This window comes from Callospermophilus lateralis, chromosome 6 (assembly GCF_048772815.1).
Source record: "Callospermophilus lateralis isolate mCalLat2 chromosome 6, mCalLat2.hap1, whole genome shotgun sequence".
In the NCBI taxonomy this organism is placed as follows: domain Eukaryota; kingdom Metazoa; phylum Chordata; class Mammalia; order Rodentia; family Sciuridae; genus Callospermophilus; species Callospermophilus lateralis.
The window spans coordinates 160,839,486-160,859,834 of NC_135310.1; the positions used below are offsets into that span (position 1 = coordinate 160,839,486).

The 20,349-nt window shown below is 40.7% G+C and overlaps 1 protein-coding gene and 1 pseudogene across 1 annotated transcript; one reads left to right on the top strand and one right to left on the bottom strand.

Annotated features, from left to right (window-relative positions):
* Window positions 1-8,077: 8,077 nt before the first annotated feature.
* Window positions 8,078-9,376, bottom strand: LOC143402233 (vomeronasal type-1 receptor 4-like; annotated as a pseudogene).
* Window positions 9,377-17,234: 7,858 nt separating this feature from the next.
* Window positions 17,235-19,090, top strand: LOC143401636 (tyrosine-protein phosphatase non-receptor type 11). Its single transcript, XM_076859297.2, is given in 3 exon segments — window positions 17,235-18,594; window positions 18,597-18,650; window positions 18,653-19,090. Coding segments are annotated over 3 exon segments (1,776 nt in total). The 3' UTR covers window positions 19,015-19,090.
* The last annotated feature ends 1,259 nt before the right edge of the window (window positions 19,091-20,349 follow it).

A 20,349-nucleotide genomic window follows, 5' to 3' on the forward strand; every position in this document is an offset into this window, starting at 1 on the left:
CCAGGTGTGGGAGAACCATTGTTGCAGATGTAAGGATATCAGCTGTTATAAATTTGAGCCAAGTCATCTTCTTTTTGGTCTGTAGAAATCACTTTAGTTAGTCTCTCTGGAATCCAAATTGGCTGCTGTTCTCCCTGTGGAAACATACAAACAGACCCCTGACTCCAGACAATCCCTGAGTAAGGACCTTTCCATTGTCCTGTTAGAATACCCTTCCAAAGTACCTTAGGATTATGTACATTTTTTGGACACATATGATTTTCTGCAGCACTAAGCCCCGATGAATCCAAATTTAAGAAGTTTAGAGTAAAAAGGGTTATTTTAAGTTTATCTTTGAGGGATGTGTACCCCTTCCCAATTCCCGCTTTTGATGAGCTCTTTCAACTATGCCTTGTCCCTGTGGATTGTACGGGATTCCTGTTATATGGGTAATGCCAAATGATGAGCAAAATTGTTTAAAAGAGGTAGAAGTATAACCACGACCATTATCTGTTTTTAACTGTTTTGGAACACCCACAGTGGCAAAATTTTGTAAGCAATGATCTATAATATCTTTACTTTTTTCTCCAGCACGAAGGGAGCCTAAAAAAATCCGGAAGAAGTATCAACTTAACATACAAATACTTTAATTTTCCAAATTCTGGCAAGTGTGTGATGTCCATCTGCCAAATATGGTTAGGTATCAGTCCTCTAGGATTGACTCCAAGATTAACTTGTGGTAAAAAGGTCACACAATTTTGACATTGTTTTATTATTTGTCTAGCTTGTTCATTAGTTATTTTAAAACGCTTTTGTAAAAGTATTAGCATTGATATGGAAGCTTTTATAAAAATTTGTAGCTTCTTCTAGTGTAGAAAAAATATGTATGTCATGTGCAGTTTTATCTGCTAAATCATTGCCCAAAGTAAGGGCTCCAGGCAATCCTGTATGTGCCCTGATATGTCCTATAAAGAATGGATCTTTTCTGTCCCAGATTGGACTTTGTATAGTGGAAAAAGAAGAGAAAAGAGTAGAGGAAGGGGAAATTCTACCAGCATCTTCAAGGAATACTATAGCATTACCTATATACTGACTATCAGAAAATAAATTAAATACAGAATCTTTAAACATCACAAAAGCTTGTAATACTGCATTAAGCTCTACCTTTTGTGCTGATTGTTTGGGTATTAAAAATGTAAAAGTTTGATCAGGGGTAACTACTGCTGCTGTACCATTATTTGACCCATCAGTGAATATACTGGGAGCATTAATGATAGGTGTTTTTCTTGTCATTTTTGGAAAAACTACAGAATTCGAAGACCAAAAAGACAGCAAAGGATTAGATGGTAAGTGATTATCAAATGAAACATTAGATTTGCACATAATTATTGCCCAAGTATTTAACTCATTAGCTAGCTCATCAATTTGATCCATAGTATATGGAGTAATAATTTTATTGGGAGAAATTCCAAACATTCCCTTTGCTGCTTATATTCCTTTGAGTATCAATTGTCCTACAGCCTCAGGATACCTAGTAAGCATAGTGTTAGGAGAATAAGAAAAATGTATCCACAATAATGGACCTTCTTGCCAAAATACTCCTGTAGGAATATTTTTTAGTTGGTAGCACAATAAATAATAAAGGCAAACTTACATCAATTCTATCCAAATGCATATTCTCCATATATGTTTCAATGATTTTTAATGCCTTTCTTGCTTCAGGCGTTAATATTCGGGGTGAATTTGGATCTGATGGACCTTTTAGGATATCAAATAAAGGTCCCAATTCTCCTGTTGGTATGCCTAGATAAGGCCTTATCCAATCTATGTCTCCTAATAACTTTTGAAATTTGTTAAGTGATTTGAGTTGATCTACTCGTATTTGAATTTTTGATGGATGGACCATGGTTGAGGATAATAGAACTCCTAAATAATTAATTGGAAAATTTAATTGTACTTTATCTATTGCTATCTCTAGATTATATTTTTTAATAAGTTTGTAAGTGTGACATAACATTCTAGCAATGTGATTTTATCTTTGTGTGCTAATAATACATCATCCATATACTGAAATATTTGTAGTTCAGGATTTTGATTTCTAAGTGGCTGGATTGCTTTGTTAACATAAATTTGACACATAGTTGGGCTGTTAGCCATCCCTTGAGGGAGTACGTTCCATTCATATCTCTAATCAGGATTTTCATGATTCAGTGCAGGGATAGTAAATGCAAAACGTGGACTATCCTCAGGATGAATTGAAATTGAAAAAAAAATCTTTAATATCTATAGCTAAAATATACCAGGGTTTTGGCAAAGCAGACAATTGAGGAATCCCTGATTGAGCAGGTCCCATAATAAACATCTCAATATTAATGGCTCTTAAATCTTGCAATAATCTCCTTTTACCAGATTTCTTTTTAATGACAAAAATGGGAGTATTATGGGGAGATATGGAAGGTTGTATATGTCCCTCCGCTAATTGTTGTATGACCAGGTCATACACTGCTTGTATCTTTTCTTTAGTCAGGGGCCACTGAGGAACCCATACTGGTCTTTCTGATTTCCAAGTAATTTTTATTGTCTCAGTGACCCCTCCTGAAAACCCAATCTGTGTCTGTCTGTTCCTTGATCTATTTGTACTGGAGCCACTATTGTCCTTTTCTCCTAATCATTTTCCTTTCCTAAAACCTTGTCTAGCCATAATAGTGGGCACATTTGGATTGATGTTTTTTGTTAATGTCAAACCAAATAGATCTAGGACATTTCGTCCCCATAAATTTATAGGAAGATGATCCAATACATATGGCTGTATAGTTCCTTCACATCCTTCAGGATCCTTCCAATCTAATACTATTGCAATTCTATGGGGATTAGTCACCACTCCTATGCCTCAAAGCATTTGAGTGGTTTGTTGTAATGACCAATGTTTCAGCCATTCTTTTTTTTTTTTTTTGAAGGTTAAGATTTCATATAGAGTTTAATGATGGATATATTAGGAAATGCATCTTACAAGTACATTGAAATTATCTGTGAAATTCATTTATCATGCTTTCCCTGCTACTAAAAGTTTTTCTATAAGTTTGTTTGTTGTTTCTAGTATCAGCAAAAGTAGTCTGTACCTTGAACACATAAACTAAGTCCTGTGCATTTAGTTTTAGGGTCAAAGTCTATGAATCTAAGTTCAGAATCCTTGCTGATGCTGCTACATTCAATGGTAAGTAGCTGTTCTCTGCTCTCTCCTCCGGTTGAGAAGTTTCTTGCCTGGAAAGATGGAAAATGTGCACAGTTCCTATAGTGGGTAATCATTCTTTCATGGAACCTCACTAAAATGAAGGTTTGTTTATTTCTTAATAATCATCCTAGTTGAAAAATCAAAAGTCATTTACCCTCATCTTTCAGTTTTATTCTTATCATGGTTTCTGGTCTACCAGATCACAGCCTGCTTTTACATGATCAGCTCAACAGGGAGGTTGTGCTGCTTCTAGATCGGTTTCATAGTTCATTTAATGTATTGCTAATTTATTGAGCCTGCAACAGCTGCATAATCATAAATATATTTATTTATTTAATGTGATTTCAATACAGGAGAGTTTTTTTATTTACATTCAATGAGTACTATAAATTTTATATATAGATATGTGTATACACACACGCACACACACACACATATATATAAAGAAGGTTTAAGCCATTCTTGAAGAGAGATGATGCTAAGGTCTGCACCTGTATCCAGTAGCCCATTAAATTCATGTCCTTGAATATTTAGTTTTAGCATTGGACAAGAATCTAAATTTAAAGGCAGCATAGCCCAATCTACACCTGTGGAGCCTAATCTCCTGGAACCTTTTTTCTATAGTACTACTGGAAAATTTATCATGCAGGCCAAGTATTATTGATAACTGTGCTATTCTATCTCCTGGTGAAATTACTGATATACCTCTTGAAGAACTAGCTATAATTTTTATTTCACATTCATAATCAGGATCAATTACCCCAGGACTTATCATAAGTTCTTTTAGAGTAGAAAAACTACATCCTAACAATAAGCCTACTGTTTTTTGTGGAAGAAGTCCTTTAACTCCTGTGTGAATGATTTGAACTCCCATCTCTGGAGTTAGTACTGCTCTGGCAGAGGCACAGATATCCAACTCTGTGCTCCCTCTGGTTTGTCTGCTGAGAGATCTGATGGATAATGTGTCCTGGGCACTACCCTGATGGTGTTGATGGGTTCCTCCAGTGCCCCGTATATTTGTGGTTGTGGGCCCCGGAGTTTGGGCCCCTTTGTCCATTTTTTGGCAGTGGAGCCTGATATTTTTCTCCATGATATTGTGGGTAAACACCTGGTCCTTGTCCATTTTTTGATAACGAAGTACCCTCTATGGTGGTTTGAGAATGGCATTCATTAGCCCAATGTCTCCCTCTATGGCATCATGGGAAAATACCCAGTATTCTACCCCTTTGATACCTAGTTTTGTTAAACCCTTTTCCTATGGGGCAATTCCTTTTAAAATGTCCTGTTTGTTCACAATTGTGGCATGTTTTTGGCCTGGCATCTAGAGCCTGTTGTACTGCAGCTGCCAAGACTTGCCCTTGTTCATTAATGTCTCTACATAATTTAATATATGTGTTTAAATCTTCATGTTTCCATGGTCTAATGACCTCTCTGCACCAACAATTTGCTTGATCATAAGCCAGTTGTTTTATTAATGGCATTGCTTATTCTGTATCCCCCAAAACTCTGGTAGCCTATCTACAAATTCAGCATATGGTTCATTAGCTCCCTATATTATCTTAGATAATTGATCTTGTAAATCTCCATGTTCTTGTAAAGTTTCCCATGCCCTAACTGCATCTGCAGCAATTTGTGAGTATATAGCAGTATCATATCTAATTTGTTGCTGCTGATCCTCATAAGGTCCTTTTCCTAACAATATATCTAGATTTCTCTGAGGATAACCGGCTGCTGCATATTGCTTAGCCGTCTCCATGCAAAATTCCTCATTGCCAACCTTCCATAACAAATATTGCCCTCCATTTAGCACAGCTTTACACATACTAGCCCAATCTGCTGGCATCATGTCCAAGTTGGTACTGGATTCGACCATGCTTACAGTGAAGGGTGCTTGGAGAACATAGGTTGTTACAGCCTTCTTTAAGTGCTTCACTGTTTTGAAATCTAAAGAATGGTGAATTTTCTGCCCTCCTGCCTGTTCAAGTACAGGGCATGCTAATCTTTGAGGTCCTGTCTCAGGATCCCATCTATCAACTCTGGGGGTTGGGGGCCCCCCAGCATATGTTGTCTCTATAGGTGGAGCTGTTAGTTGGACATTTACGCCCTCTGGTGACAGAAAGGTGTTAGTAGCAGTCTCCTGTTGTAACTTTTCCCCTGTTTGACTAGCTCGAGAGACCTTCTCTTTTATTTCATCTTCTACTATAGTCTGAACTGAAGGCTTTGGACTAGGCAAACAAAATCGTAACAACGTCCATAACAGCAATGTGCCAACTGGCAGAGTTCCTGGGTTTTTCTTTTCCTTTTCCCTTAAATCTTCACCATGATGGTCCCATTGTGATATATTCAACAACTCCTCCTTTAAAGCCATGGGCTACATTTTTGTGTTGTATCAATGTAAGCCTTGATTGTTTTTGGTTTTACTGGGGTGTCTGCTTCCTCTAACAATTTACTTAACATTCTTTCAGTTTGTTTTTTGCTAATTTCTGACCCCATATTTCTGTTACAAGGATAACACAACTCAACAAGATAACTCAAAACAAAACCAAAGCAAAGTGAAACAAAAATGGAACAAAAATCGTTGTATCAATTTTCCTATTTTCTTGACATGTGCATTTGTGGTCTATCTCTATTTCTACCTCAGGGCTGAACAACTTCAAACCTAGAGCCAACCATTTTTCCCAGTTTGCCTGAGAAAGTTCTAGGGATAGGCAGCTTGAAACAAAAACAAAACAAATCAAAACAAGAACACATTGTTTTTTGAAATGGTCACCCATTCTCTCGCCTTCCCTCAGGGGTGAATAATTTCACTTACCTCCCAGCTTCAGGCGTACCCGTACCGGACACCAAATGTTGCAGTCTGGCTGGGCACAAATCATGAGGCACTCAAGCAGAAACAAACTTTATTTCCGAACTCCCACAGCACTCCAGGAACACTCCCTGGGAACTCTCCAGAATGATACCCATGCAGCTCCTCCAGGAACCACCACAAACCAAACAGAATTCCCTCCACTGGGCTGCACGCTCATTTACTCTCAGAACCCCACAAGAACTCAAAGGGAACTCCAAAGTAGCGGGCGCCCAAGGCAGCAAGAGCTGCCCTATTACTGGTGTAAAGGTCTAATATATCATTGAATCAATCCAGCATCATGTTAATGGCTCGCCTCTCAACCATTACTTCTGGCAAAATGCCAGGGGCCATTCCGACTCAGCTGTGGCTCTCAACAATCCATATGAATTTTGGACTATTTTCCCTATTCTAGGTCTTGTCCTCATCCATATGAATTTTGGACTATTTTCCCTGGTACTGTGAAAAATGTCATTGTCATTTGATAGTGATGGTATTGAACGTGTAGATCACTTTGGGTCCAATTGACCAAAGCACCTTCATTATATGAGTTTAGGTATATTGTCAAACTTATCATTTCATATATATTGGTTGACTCTGTATCTCTCATATCTGAATTTCTCTCCTACCTTTGTGGAAAACAAACTCACAAGTAATCACAAGAGAGGGCTCCACCTAAATATTAGCAAGTGAATGTGGCTGCTCTGGAATGGAAAGTCTGCCTGACTCACTGTGGTGTACTCACAAATGTGATGGGGAGTGAGGTCACATTCAGCCCACTGTTTTTCCCTGTTTCATATCTCCCACTCCTTTCCTTCCTCTTTGTCTACTCCACTGATCAGCAGGGACACCAAGAGACACAAAGGGCCTTCATCACCAGGAGCATCTCCTCCCTCTGATCCTTGACAGTGAACATGTGGAGTGAGCACAATACATCCCAAGTATAGCAGAGGGGCTTGGTGAGACCCTCATTGTCAGAAGTGTGCATTCCAAACTGATGGTCTCTGGTTTCCAATTTAGGAGAAGGCAAAGCACTTTTCCCCTAAATAAAACCAGAACAGTCTGTATATCATTAAAATTAGGGAAGGTCAAAAGAATGAGCAATGGAAAGGCCATTTCCATTTTTAAAGCAATGTGTTTAAAGAAGCCTCAGATTATTTTTAATTTTATTTATTCATTGATTTAAAAATGCATTTAAATGTTTAGAAAATATGAAAAGAGAAAAATGATTTATGGTGCACCTCCATAAGGCTTCTTTCTCCCAAATGAGGAACTACATTTTCAAGTTCTTTTGTGTTTTGCAGCTGTTCATATGCAGACACAATCCAGTTAAATGCTTGGTATTCCTTTCTAAAGTACTATTAGTCTCTAATGCTTTTTAATTATAATATTCTCTATATCCTAGTAGTTTGAACCCACCCTTGTTTTAATAAGTTCAATAAAATTCCACATTGTAGGATAAAAATTTATAAATACATGAAATAACAACAATGGCCCACTTATTGAATACTCAAGTTTGTTTATCAATTAAAACTGTAATATAAAATATTTTTATTCTGTGTATCTTATGTAAGCAAGCACATCTGGAAGACCTGGCCCTAGAATTGGGCTTCTTGGGTCTGGAGATGAATACATAAGTAACCTTGTTGTGATTTTCTAAATTGTCCTTTGGCTTCTCACTAGCAGAAGTGATGGTATGAAAGAGCCACCTAACATGCAGGAGAACATCAGATTCTTCCTGAAGGGTGGCAGGAAGAACAAAGAGGAGATAGCTGGGTCCCTCCAGCTCCCAGTGTCCTCTGTGCATTCCAGACTGTCACCGACTTGGAGCTGTGAGAATGCACCTCTGTGTGACTTCCCTCTTCTTAATGTCTGGCATCACATAAAGCAGCACAAAACTAACAGGATTTCAAACGTACTAAAAGGATCACTGAAATGGATAATTTCTCAAAGCTTTTCTTTCTTAGTGAGCATGACAACTTTCAACCAGATATCCATCTCTGTGAATCAGCAGAAATGGGCTAACACTCGCATAACCAAGTGTCAGAAATTCTTGAGCACTTACAGATACACAATCCTTCAGTAAGGAGAAAAATGAACATAATGAAACAAAACAATCTGCCCAATAGAAGAAGAGAAAGCAGAGCATCAGAAGGAGGACACTTATAGAAGCCTTCACCTCAGGGGGGGTTCTGTGGAGGAGTTTGGAGGTCTGAACGTAGAGCACGTGCTGGTGGTGCTTGTGGAGGAGGAAGACCATGTGGCCACTGGCCCCGCCCATGACACCCTGGAACACAGCATCTTGAAAGACTCTGAGAGCAATAAAAATCCATCTGATTATCCAGTTTTCTGGTAGAAAATAGCAGTAGTTGTCACTTTCACTAAATTCTGATGTGTTCAAGCTGTTGGTATTTTTGGTAAGTTCATGCTTATTGAGGAATTGAGAATCCAACAGAAAAGCAACAAGGGAAGCAGGTGCCATGCAGACCTGAGCTGCAGCCTCCCCCACCTGGAGGCTCTGGGACTGATGGTGATGGCCTGGACCACTGTGAGGAGACTGGTGGTGCAGATGGACAAGCACCAGGTCACCCTCTCCAGATAAACCACAATCTTACAGCCTATGTCACCTAGGAGGTTTCTCAAAAAAAGCTGGCTATTGTCCTTGGTGTGCCTTTGGTAAAATGCATTAGGATATTTGTGAAAGCCAAGTGGATGAGAATGAGGTGGATGGGTTTCTTCTCACTGCCTCTGAAAACATAAATGTAGCTCACAAGGACAAAGGTGTTATCAGCATGGGAATGGCTTGAGTAAGTGAGGGAGAAAGAGCCAAAGTTCACTGTATTCAAGTGATGGACAATGTAGCTAAGATAAAGATTAGTTTCCAACTATAGGTAAATGCAAATCATTATTGAATTAAATAGTTTTTATTTGAGTCTTTAAAAAAAAGAAAAAAGAAGAACAAAGGTGTTCCCAGATATGCTGAGTCCTGTTAGGAACATGAATGTTGTTCGGTCCAGAATCATTTCTTACTTCTTATGCGGAAGCATTTGGGTGCTGCAGACATGTTTTAGGGAAAAATATGAGAAATGATTATATTTATCTTCAGAAAGCCTTTATAGTCAGTTCTCTAAAGTGTTATGACAGTCAGTACACACATCACAGTGCTAGTTTTATCTAAAGAACTATTCTACTCATTTTTTTTTGCTCCTCTTTTCCTTGGTTGTAACCAAAAGACTTTGCAAGAACAATTTTAGAGGAGGAAAGCCTCATTTGTGGGCTTGTGATTTTAGGGATCCCAGTCCACAGAGGGCCCACTCCATCCTCGAGGGCCAGAGGTGTGACAGAACATCATGACAGATGAATATGGTGCAGAAAAGTAGCTGAGAACATGGCACTAGGAAGCAAGAGGGAGACCCCCACACAAGGACAAAATGCCTGCCCCAAGGCCCACTCCCAGTTGTGTTAGAGTCTGTAAACAAGTCTGGATGGCGCCTGGCAAAATGCCAGAGGGAGTGGTTTGTAAAGTAACAAAAGCAAGCCATTAAGTGTGGAGATTCCTGATTGGTTGACTGCTGTATCTATTTTATGCTAATTAGATAAGCTGTGTAAAATGTATAAATATCGCTCAGATCCTACAATAAACGGCTTCCACTTCTGCTGTATCAATGTACACAAGTTATTCATCACCCCCCGGTTATTTTGCTGCAGCCAGACTGAGGCACAGTTGCCCACTGCCTACATCACCCCCGGTTAACCCCAGCAGAGACTAAGGCACCGACTAGTCCAAGGCTCTCATGACCCATCACTTCCTCTCTGACTCCCTGCATTGCTCCACTCATGAGCATTGTGGGACCATCATATCTAAACCACAACGGCATTCTTTGTGTGTCTCTTTAACTAATAAAATTTTGGGGAAAATACTATCCTGGGGGCTAGTATTCAAAGTTCTAAGTTTTCAATCCAGCTTTTGTTTAAAGTCCACACAAGCAAAACCAGTTCTGCTTCCACATCCCTAATCCCACCCTGTGCTCAACTTCAGCAAGGCTGCCCTCAACCCACCATTGGCCAAACCTGAACTTCTGCCATGTTTCTGTTATCATTCTGTCTGTCCTCATCATCAGTTCTAAAATCCTGGGCTCATGTGTGTCCTCCAGCCCTCCCCACACCCCCTGCACACACTCTTAGAAAACCCCAATACTCAGGTCTTTCCCTTCTCTGACCCATCCCACCACCCACAGTGCCTCTCCTTCTGCTCAGTATTCCTTTCTGGGTCACATTTTCATGAATATAATGGTTTCCAGGTTTGCCTTTTGCTTACAAATGTCTCATTTTTGAGAACTGAATTTAGTGTTTCTGAACTGTAAGCCCCAACCGACTCTGGGACCTCCTGCTTACAAGTCTGCGGTGGTCCTTGTGGTCCCCAAGGTCAAGTCAGTCTGCACGACCTTTCCAGATAGGATTCTGATGTTAACTGAATCAGACAGAGACATCAGCACCGAGTGTCCTGTGTGACAAGATCAGATCGTCAGCAGATGCAGCCATGGCTGGTGCCCAGAGGAGCCAGTGTGACCCTCTCTGAGGGTCTTGGCAGAGGTCTGAGCTCCCCCTGAGTGACCTCAAGGACCACTGGGGGAGCCAGCATCCCTTCTGGATGTGTGGATGCTTATGGAGCTGGGTTAGGAGAAGGGGTTAATTAGGGTTGGTGCTGTGGTGAGGAGAGGCAGTTCATGGACTAGGCTCCCTTAAGGCCACACTGAGCACAGCAGGTGGGGATGATTACATTGGGAAGAACTCACTCACACAGGGTCACCATGGCACAGTGCAGCTGCTGCAGAACTGCAGGGGAATGGTTTCTGTCAGATTTGCAGCCTGCTCTGTGTGGCTCCCTGCAAGCCTGGTTAACAATAGGCTGCTTTGGTCTTCAACAGGCCAAGATTATTTTCAGACTCAGGCATGGATAAAATATTGCTCCTTACACCCCTGTTCTCAATCCCTTTTTTCACCAAGGGATTTCTTTCAAACTGTGGGCAACTTCGCCAGAAAGAAGGAAACAAGGATGTTTGGTCCAATGCATAAAAATTACATGTTGTTTATACTGAGGAAACCTTTCTGTAAGCCTTCCTCCTCTTCTCCCTACAAAATGCTAGAGGGTTGCTTTATATCCCTTTTCCTAAAGGTCTCTGAGGCCATAACGTGCATGAACAATCCAGGCCTGATGATGCATGCCTGCAACCTGAGTGGTTTGGAGACAGAAAAATCACAACTTGAAGGCCAGCCTCAGCATCTAAGCAAGGCCTTAAGCAAATTAGTGAGACCCTGTCTCAAAATAAAACAATTGAAAGGGCTGGAGATGAGGCTCAGTGGTTAAGTGCTCCTGGATTCAGTATCTGGCACCAAAAAAAATCATAAATATAGGCTTCTGCGTTTGTGTGTACCAGGGAGCCTCTTGATAGGTGAAAAATTACTACTGAGGTCAGTATGTCCCAATGTCCTCGCAGATTTATCAGAACTTCTCCTGTGTATGTTTCATTTGTTTGTCTAGGTGTTCACATATTTTCTAGCTCTCTCTTCCTTTTCCCAATTTCAAAGCTCTGAGTCATGTTTGGGAGCAGATTCAGAGACTTCTAATATATGACTTCTCTTTCTTGCTGTCCAAAGTGAAGATATCAGACATCTGCCTTCTCTCCCAGGTGCCTTGGGGAGTGGTGAACTATTTTACAAGGCAGGCTTCACATTCAGACAGGCATAAGCCCCACCAGGACCAACAGTCGACAGTTCATGCAGGTGACTGCATGCATCAGACATGGTTTTCACAATGAATCATGACATGACTGATTCTTGCTGCAAAATAACAGAATAAAACTAAAGTGAGATATTTCATGTTATAGTAACCCCCAGCCTGGCAAAGTCATAGTGGGTTCTCTTTAAAACCAACTATAGTGTTTAATATTAATAGTTTTTTTGTTTTAAATATTCATTTTTTAGTTATAGTTGAACACAATACCTTTATTTCATTTATTTATTTTATGTGGTGCTGAGGATAGAACCCAGGGCATCACACATGCTAGGCAAGTGCTCTACCACTGGGCACAACCCTGCACCTAATCATAATAGTTTCTACTTTTTAAAATTTTTTGTTCAAAACATTACAAAGCTCTTGACATATCTTATTTCATACACTAGATTTAAGTGGGTTATGAACTCCCATTTTTACCCCAAATACAGATTGCAGAATCACATCAGTTACACATCCACATTTTTACATAATGCCATATTAGTAACTGTTGTATTCTGCTACCTTTCCTATCCTCTACTATCGCCCCTCCCCTCCCTTCCCATCTTCTCCCTCTACCCCATCTACTGTAATTCATTTCTCTCCTTGTTTTTGTCTCCATTCCCCTCACAACCTCTTATATGTAATTTTGTATAACAATGAAGGTCTCCTTCCATTTCCATGCAATTTTCTTTTTCTCTCCCTTTCCCTCCCACCTCATGTCTCTGTTTAATGTTAATCTTTTCCTCCTGCTCTTCCTCCCTGCTCTGTTCTTAGTTGCTCTCATTATATCAAAGAAGACATTTGGCATTTGTTTTTGAGGGATTGGCTAGCTTCACTTAGCATAATCTGCTCTAGTGCCATCCATTTCCCTGCAAATTCCATGATTTTGTCATTTTTTTAGTGCTGTGTAGTACTCCATTGTGTATAAATGCCACATTTTTTTTATCTATTCATCTATTGAAGGGCATCTAGGTTGGTTCCACAGTCTAGCTATTGTGAATTGTGCTGCTATGAACATCGATGTGGCAGTATCCCTGTAGTACGCACTTTTAAGGTCTTCAGGGAATAGTCCGAGAAGGGCAATAGCTGGGTAAAATGGTGGTTCCATTCCCAGCTTTCCCAGGAATCTCCATACTGCTTTCCAAATTGGCCGCACCAATTTGCAGTCCCACCAGCAATGTACAAGAGTACCCTTTTCCCCACATCCTCGCCAGCACTTGTTGTTTGACTTCATAATGGCTGCCAATCTTACTGGAGTGAGATGGTATCTTAGGGTGGTTTTGATTTGCATTTCTCTGACTGCTAGAGATGGTGAGCATTTTTTCATGTACTTGTTGATTGATTGTATGTCCTCCTCTGAAAATTGTCTGTTCAGGTCCTTGGCCCATTTGTTGATTGGGTTATTTGTTATCTTATTGTTTAATTTTTTGAGTTCTTTGTATACTCTGGATATTAGGGCTCTATCTGAAGTGTGAGGAGTAAAAATTTGTTTCCATGATGTAGGCTCCCTATTTACCTCTCTTATTGTTTCTCTTGCTGAGAAAAAACTTTTCAGTTTAAGTAAGCCCCATTTGTTGATTCTTGTTATTAACTCTTGTGCTATGGGCGTCCTATTAAGGAATTTGGAGCCTGACCCCACAATATGTAGATCAGGGCCAACTTTTTCTTCTATCAGACGCAGAGTCTCTGATTTGATATCAAGCTCCTTGATTCATTTTGAGTTAACTTTTGTTCATGGCGAGAGGAGGGGATTCAGTTTCATTTTGTTGCATATGGATTTCCAGTTTTCCTAGCACCATTTGTTGAAGATGCTATCCTTCCTCCATTGCATGCTTTTAGCCCCTTTATCAAATATAAGATAGTTGTAACTTTGTGGATTAGTCTCTGTGTCCTCTATTCTGTACCATTGGTCCACCCGCCTGTTTTGGTACCAGCACCATGCTGTTTTTGTTACTATTGCTCTGTAATATAGTTTGAAATCTGGTATCACTATACCGCCTGATTCACACTTCCTGCTTAGAGTTGCTTTTGCTATTCTGGGTCTTTTATTTTTCTATATGAATTTCATGATTGCTTTATCTATTTCTACAAGAAATGCCTTTGGGATTTTGGTTGGCATTGCATTAAACCTATATAGAACTTTTGGTAATATCGCCATTTTGATGATGTTAGTTTTGCCTATCCATGAACAGGGTATATTTTTCCATCTTCTAAGATCTTCTTCTACTTCTCTCTTTAGGGTTCTGTAGTTTTCATTGTATAAATCTTTCACCTCTTTTGTTAGGTTGATTCCCAAGTATTTTACTTTTTTTTTTTTGAGGATATTGTGAATGGGGTGTTTTTCCTCATTTCCGTTTCAGACGTTTTGTTGCTGATTATTCAGAAATGCCTTTGATTTATGAATGTTGATTTTATATCCTGCCACTTTGCTGAATTCATTTATTAGCTCTAGTAGTTTCTTTGTAGACCTTCTAGGTATAGGATCATATCATCCACAAATAGTGATAATTTAAGTTCTTCTTTTCCTATCTTAATGCCTTTAATTTCTTTCGTCTGTCTAATTGCTCTGGCCAGTGTTTCGAAAACTATATTGAATAGAAGTGGTGATAGAGGGCATCCGTGTCTTGTTCCATATTTTAGAGGGAATGCCTTCAATTTTTCTCTCTTCAGAATGATGCTAGCCTGAGGCTTAGCATAGATTGCTTTTCCAATGTTGAGGTAAGTTCCTGTTATCCCTAGTTTTTCTAAATGTTTTGAACATAAAGGGATGCTGTATTTTGTCGAATGCTTTTTCTGCATCTATTGAGATGATCATATGGTTCTTATCTTTAAGTCTATTGATGTGGTGAATAACATTTATTGATTTCCATATATTGAACCATCCTTGCATCCCAGGGATGAATCCTACTTGATCATGGTGCACAATTTTTTTGATGTGTTTTTGAATCTGATTTGCCAGAATTTTATTGAGGATTTTTGCATCTAGGTTCATTAGAGATATTGGTCTGTAGTTTTCTTTCTTTGAGGTGTCTTTGTCTGTTTTCAGAATCAGGATGATGTTGGCCTCATAGAATGAATTTGGAAGAGCTCCCTCTTTTTCAATTTCCTGAAATAACTTGAAAAGTATTGGTATTAATTCTTCTTTAAAGGTTTTGTAAAACTCTGCTGTATACCTGCCGCAGCCCGGCTGGCTGGGCAAAATAACCGGGGGGTGATGAACAACTTGTGTACGTTGATACAGCAGGAATGGGAGCCATTTATTGTAGGACAGGAGTGGTATTTATACATTTTACACAGCTTATCTAATTAGCATAAAATAGATACAGCAGTCAACCAATAAGGAATCTCCACACTTAATGGCTCGCTTTTGTTACTTCACAAACCACTCCCTCTGGCATTTTGCCAGGCACCATGCAGACTTGTTTACAGACTCTAACATTTCTCTGACAAAATACCAGGTGCCATCCTGACTTGTTTACAGACCTTAACATATATCCATCTGGTCCTGGGCTTTTCTTGGTGGGTAGTCTCTTGATTGCTTCTTCTCTTTCATCCATTGATATTGGTCTGTTCTAATTGTGTGTATCCTCCTGACTCAGTCTGGGCAAATCATATGACTTAAAAAATTTATCGATGTCTTCACTATCTTCTATTTTATTGGAATATAGGTTTTCAAAATAATTTCTAATTGTCTTCTGTATTTCTGTAGCATCTGTTGTGATGTTGCCTTTTTCATCCTGTATGTTAGTAATTTGAGTTCTCTCTTTTCTCTTTATTAGCATGGCTAAGGGTCTGTCGATCTTATTTATTTTTTCAAAGAACCAACTTTTAGTTTTGTCAATTTTTTCCATGGTTTCTTTTGTTTCCATTTCATTGATTTCCGCTCTGATTTTAATTATTTCTTGCCTTCTGCTACATTTGCTGTTGTTTTGCTCTTCCTTTTCTAGGGCTTTGAGATGAAGTGTGAGCTCATTTATTAGTTGGTTTTTTCTTTTTTTGAGGAATGACCTCCAGGCAATGAATTTCCCTCTTAAAACTGCTTTCATTGTGTCCCATAGATTCCGATATGTTGTGTCTGTATTTTCATTTATCTCTAAGAATTTTTTGATTTCCTCCTTTATGTCTTCTGTAACCCATTGATCATTCAGTAACATATTGTTCATTTTCCATGTGATGTAGGATTTTTTCTTCCTTCTTTTATCATTGATTTCCAGTTTCATTCCATTATGATCAGATAAAATGCATGGTATTATCTCCACCCCTTTATATTTACTGAGGTTTGCCCTATGGCATAATATATGGTCTATTTTTGAGAAGGATCCATGTGCTGCTGAGAAAAAAGTATATCCACTTGATGATGGTTGATATATTCTATATATGTCAGTTAAGTCTAGGTTATTGATTGTGATATTGAGTTCTATAGTTTCTTTATTCAATTTTTGTTTGGAGGATCTGTCCAATGGTGAGAGAGGTGTGTTGAAGTCACCCATAATTATTGTGTTGTGGTCTATTTGATTCTTGAACTTGAGGAGAGTTTGTTTTATGAACGTCGCAGCACCCTTATTTGGTGCATAAATATTGATAATTTTTATGTCTTGTTGGTGAATGGTTCCTTTTAACAGTATATAATGTCCTTCCTTATCCCTTTGGATTAACTTAGTCTTGAAGTCAATTTTATTCGATTTGAGGATGGCCACCTCTGCTTCCTTACGAGGACCGTGTGCGTGGTATATTTTTTCTCAACCTTTCACCTTCAGCCTGTGTATGTTTTTTCCAATCAGATGTGTCTCCTGGAGGCAGCATATTATTGGATTTGTTTTTTTAATCCATGTTATCAGCCTATGTCACTTTATTGGTGAGTTTAAGCCATTAATGTTTAGAGTTACTATTGATATATGGTTTATACTTCCAGCCATGTTTGATTATTTATCTTTGTTTTTTTAAATTTGGTTTGTTTCTCCATGATTAGCTTTCCCCTCACCCTCTGGCTTTACTGAGGCACTTACCACTGTTGATTTTGGTTATTGTTTTTCATTTCTTCCTCGTGTATTGTTTTGCTCAAGATGCTTTGCAATGCTGGTTTTCTGGCTGCAAATTCTTTTAACTTTTGTTTATCATGAAAGATTTTCATTTCGTTGTCATGCCTGAAGCTTAATTTTGCTGGATACAAAATTCTTGATTGGGTGGCGAGGGATGGGGGCGGAGGAGGAGCGAGCGGGACTCGGGGGGCGGCTGCACAGTCTCTGGTATCCTCAGGCCTGGAGGGGGGTCTGCGCATGGCCGGCTGGCTCTGCCCCCCCGTCCGGTCCCAACTGGGCCTCCCTCGGGCAGCCCGATGTGACCGGGCCCAGCGGAGCCTGAGCAAGGAGCGGTCCATCGCGGAGCCGGAGGGCGGGAGGAACATGACATCGCGGAGATGGTTTCACCCAAATATCACTAGTGTGGAGGCCGAAAATCTACTGTTGACAAGAGGCGTTGATGGCAGCTTTTTGGCAAGGCCCAGTAAAAGTAACCCTGGAGACTTCACACTTTCTGTTCGAATAAATGGAGCTGTCACCCACATCAAGATTCAGAACACTGGTGACTACTATGACCTGTACGGAGGGGAGAAGTTTGCCACCCTGGCTGAACTGGTCCAGTATTACATGGAGCACCATGGGCAATTAAAAGAGAAAAATGGAAATGTTATTGAGCTCAAGTATCCACTGAACTGTGCAGACCCTACCTCTGAAAGGTGGTTTCATGGTCACCTCTCTGGGAAAGAAGCAGAGAAATTACGAACTGAGAAGGGGAAACATGGGAGCTTTCTTGTGCGAGAGAGCCAGAGCCACCCTGGAGATTTTGTTCTCTCTGTCTGCACTGGCGATGACAAAGGGGAGAGCAACGATGGCAAGTCTAAAGTGACCCACGTCATGATTCGCTGCCAGGAATTGAAATATGATGTAGGTGGAGGAGAGCGGTTTGACTCTTTGACAGATCTGGTGAAGCATTACAAGAAGAATCTTATGGTGGAAATACTGGGCACAGTGCTACAACTCAAGCAGCCTCTCAATACCACTCAGATTAATGCTGCTGAAATAGAGAGCTGGGTTTGAGAACTAAGCAAATTAGCTGAGACTACGGATAAAGTTAAACAAGGCTTTTGGGAAGAGTTTGAGACACTACAACAACAGGAATGCAAACTTCTCTACAGTCAAAAAGAGGGTCAAAGGCGAGAAAATAAAAACAAAAATAGATATAAAAACATTCTGCCTTTTGATCATACCTGGGTTGTCCTCCATGATGGCGATCCCAACGAGCCTGTCTCTGATTACATTAATGCAAACATCATCATGCCTGAATTTGAAACCAAGTGCAACAATTCAAAGCCCAAAAAGAGTTACATTGCCACCCAAGGCTGCCTGCAAAACACAGTGAATGACTTTTGGCGGATGGTGTTCCAAGAGAACTCCCGAGTGATCGTTATGACAACAAAAGAAGTAGAGTGAGGAAAGAGCAAATGTGTCAAGTACTGGCCTGATGAGTATGCACTAAAAGAATATGGGGTCATGCGTGTACAGAACGTCAAAGAAAGTGCTGCTCATGACTACACGCTAAGAGAGCTGAAACTTTCCAAGGTTGGACAAGGCAATACGGAGAGAACCGTCTGGCAGTACCACTTTCGGACCTGGCCGGACCATGGTGTGCCCAGCGACCCCGGGGGCATGCTGGACTTCCTGGAGGAGGTCCACCACAAGCAGGAGAGCATCATGGACGCCGGCCCGTGGTGGTTCACTGCAGTGCTGGAATCGGCTGGACAGGGACGTTCATTGTGATTGATATCTTATCGACATCATCAGAGAGAAAGGTGTCGACTGTGACATTGACATGCCCAAAACCATATAGATGGTGCGATCTCAGAGGTCAGGGATGGTTCAGACAGAAGCACAGTACCGGTTTATCTATATGGCCGTCCAGCATTATATTGAAACACTACAGCGCAGGATCGAGGAAGAGAAGAAAAGTAAGAGGAAAGGACACGAATACACCAACATTAAATATTCCCTAACGGACCAGACAAGTGGAGACCAGAGTCCCCTGCCACCTTGTACCCCAACGCCACGCTGTGCAGAAATGAGAGAAGACAATGCCAGAGTCTATGAGAATGTGGGCCTGATGCAGCAGCAGAAGAGCTTCAGATGAGAAGAGCCACGGGAACTGCAGCCCAGAATGTGGACTTTCGCCTTCTCTCTAAAGTTCAAGAACAGACGCAAGGAAGTTTATGTGAAGAATGGATTTGGATCTGGAAAGCTGGCATCGTGGCTGACTGCCTTTTGATCAGCCACATTTGCAGCCATTTAAAGACCACTGTATTCTAACTCAGCAGTTCATTTCCTCAGATAAGAAGAAGTCGTCTCTACAATGTAGACAATGTGATATTTTATAGAATTTTGTTTTAAATCAAGAAAGCAGTTAAGTTGTGCTCTATATTTTAGAGATCATAGGGCTTCAAGTTCAAGTTATGGGCAGTTTTTCTTTTTTTTTAATAGCCTGATTTTTTTTTCTCTTTGTGGGGGATGATGGGACACTTGGAAAAAGAAAGGGCTTGGGAAAATTAACAGCACCCTTGAGAAGTGGGAACCGTTTCCTTTTCCCTCGCTGCTGTCTTAGTCTGTTTTGTGTTGCCCGACAGGACGCCTCAGACCAGGCGATTTTTAATGGACAACAATTTGTGTCTCTGGTTCTGGAGGCTGGGAGGCCAGGGTGGGGTGGCATCTGCTGAGGGCCTCAGTGCTGCATCAGGGGATTTGGTGGAAGGCGTCACATACTGAGGGACAGCCAGAGAGGGCTGAGCCTGGTTTTAAAAGAGTCCACTCCCGTGATGACATTAATCCATTTGTGGCGGCAAAGCCCTGTGACCTGATGGCGCCTTTAAGGCCCCACCTCTCAACACAGCTGCATTGGAGATTGAGTTTCTAATATAGGAACTTTGGGGACATTCACTCATAGCACTTATCCCTAGTGGATAATTCACCTGGGGGCTTCCTCTTTTTTGGCTAAATGGTCTCCCAGCCAGTGACCGAGACTGTCAGAGGTTGACTGTGTTCACATCGCCATTAAAAATCATGGGGAAAAAATCATGGAAAGGTATGAACTAGGATAAGAGGTGTGTTTTCTCAGCTGATGGCCGTTCCTGTTCAGTGTTGACAGGTGTTTGTGACGGGAAAGCAGTTGCCATATTTCCTTTGCTTCTGAGTGACTGTCTTGTGTTTTAAACAGGCTTCTGGGCTGACGGGGCTTTGGTCGTCAGGTGTCGCTCACCCGCCCCCTTCCTCAATCTGAGCTGGGCCCGTCGGAGCTGTCCCTCTGCTGCTCTTGCGGGTGGTCCCCCGTGTGTTGGCAGGTCGATGAGACACTGGGACAGCTGGGCTTTGCTCTGTGGAGTCCTCAGGGTCTGTTCTCCATGGGGCCTCAGCAGGTTAGGGAGGCCTGTCCCCTGACTGCTCAGAGCTCCCACCTGCTCAAGGGCAAACTGGC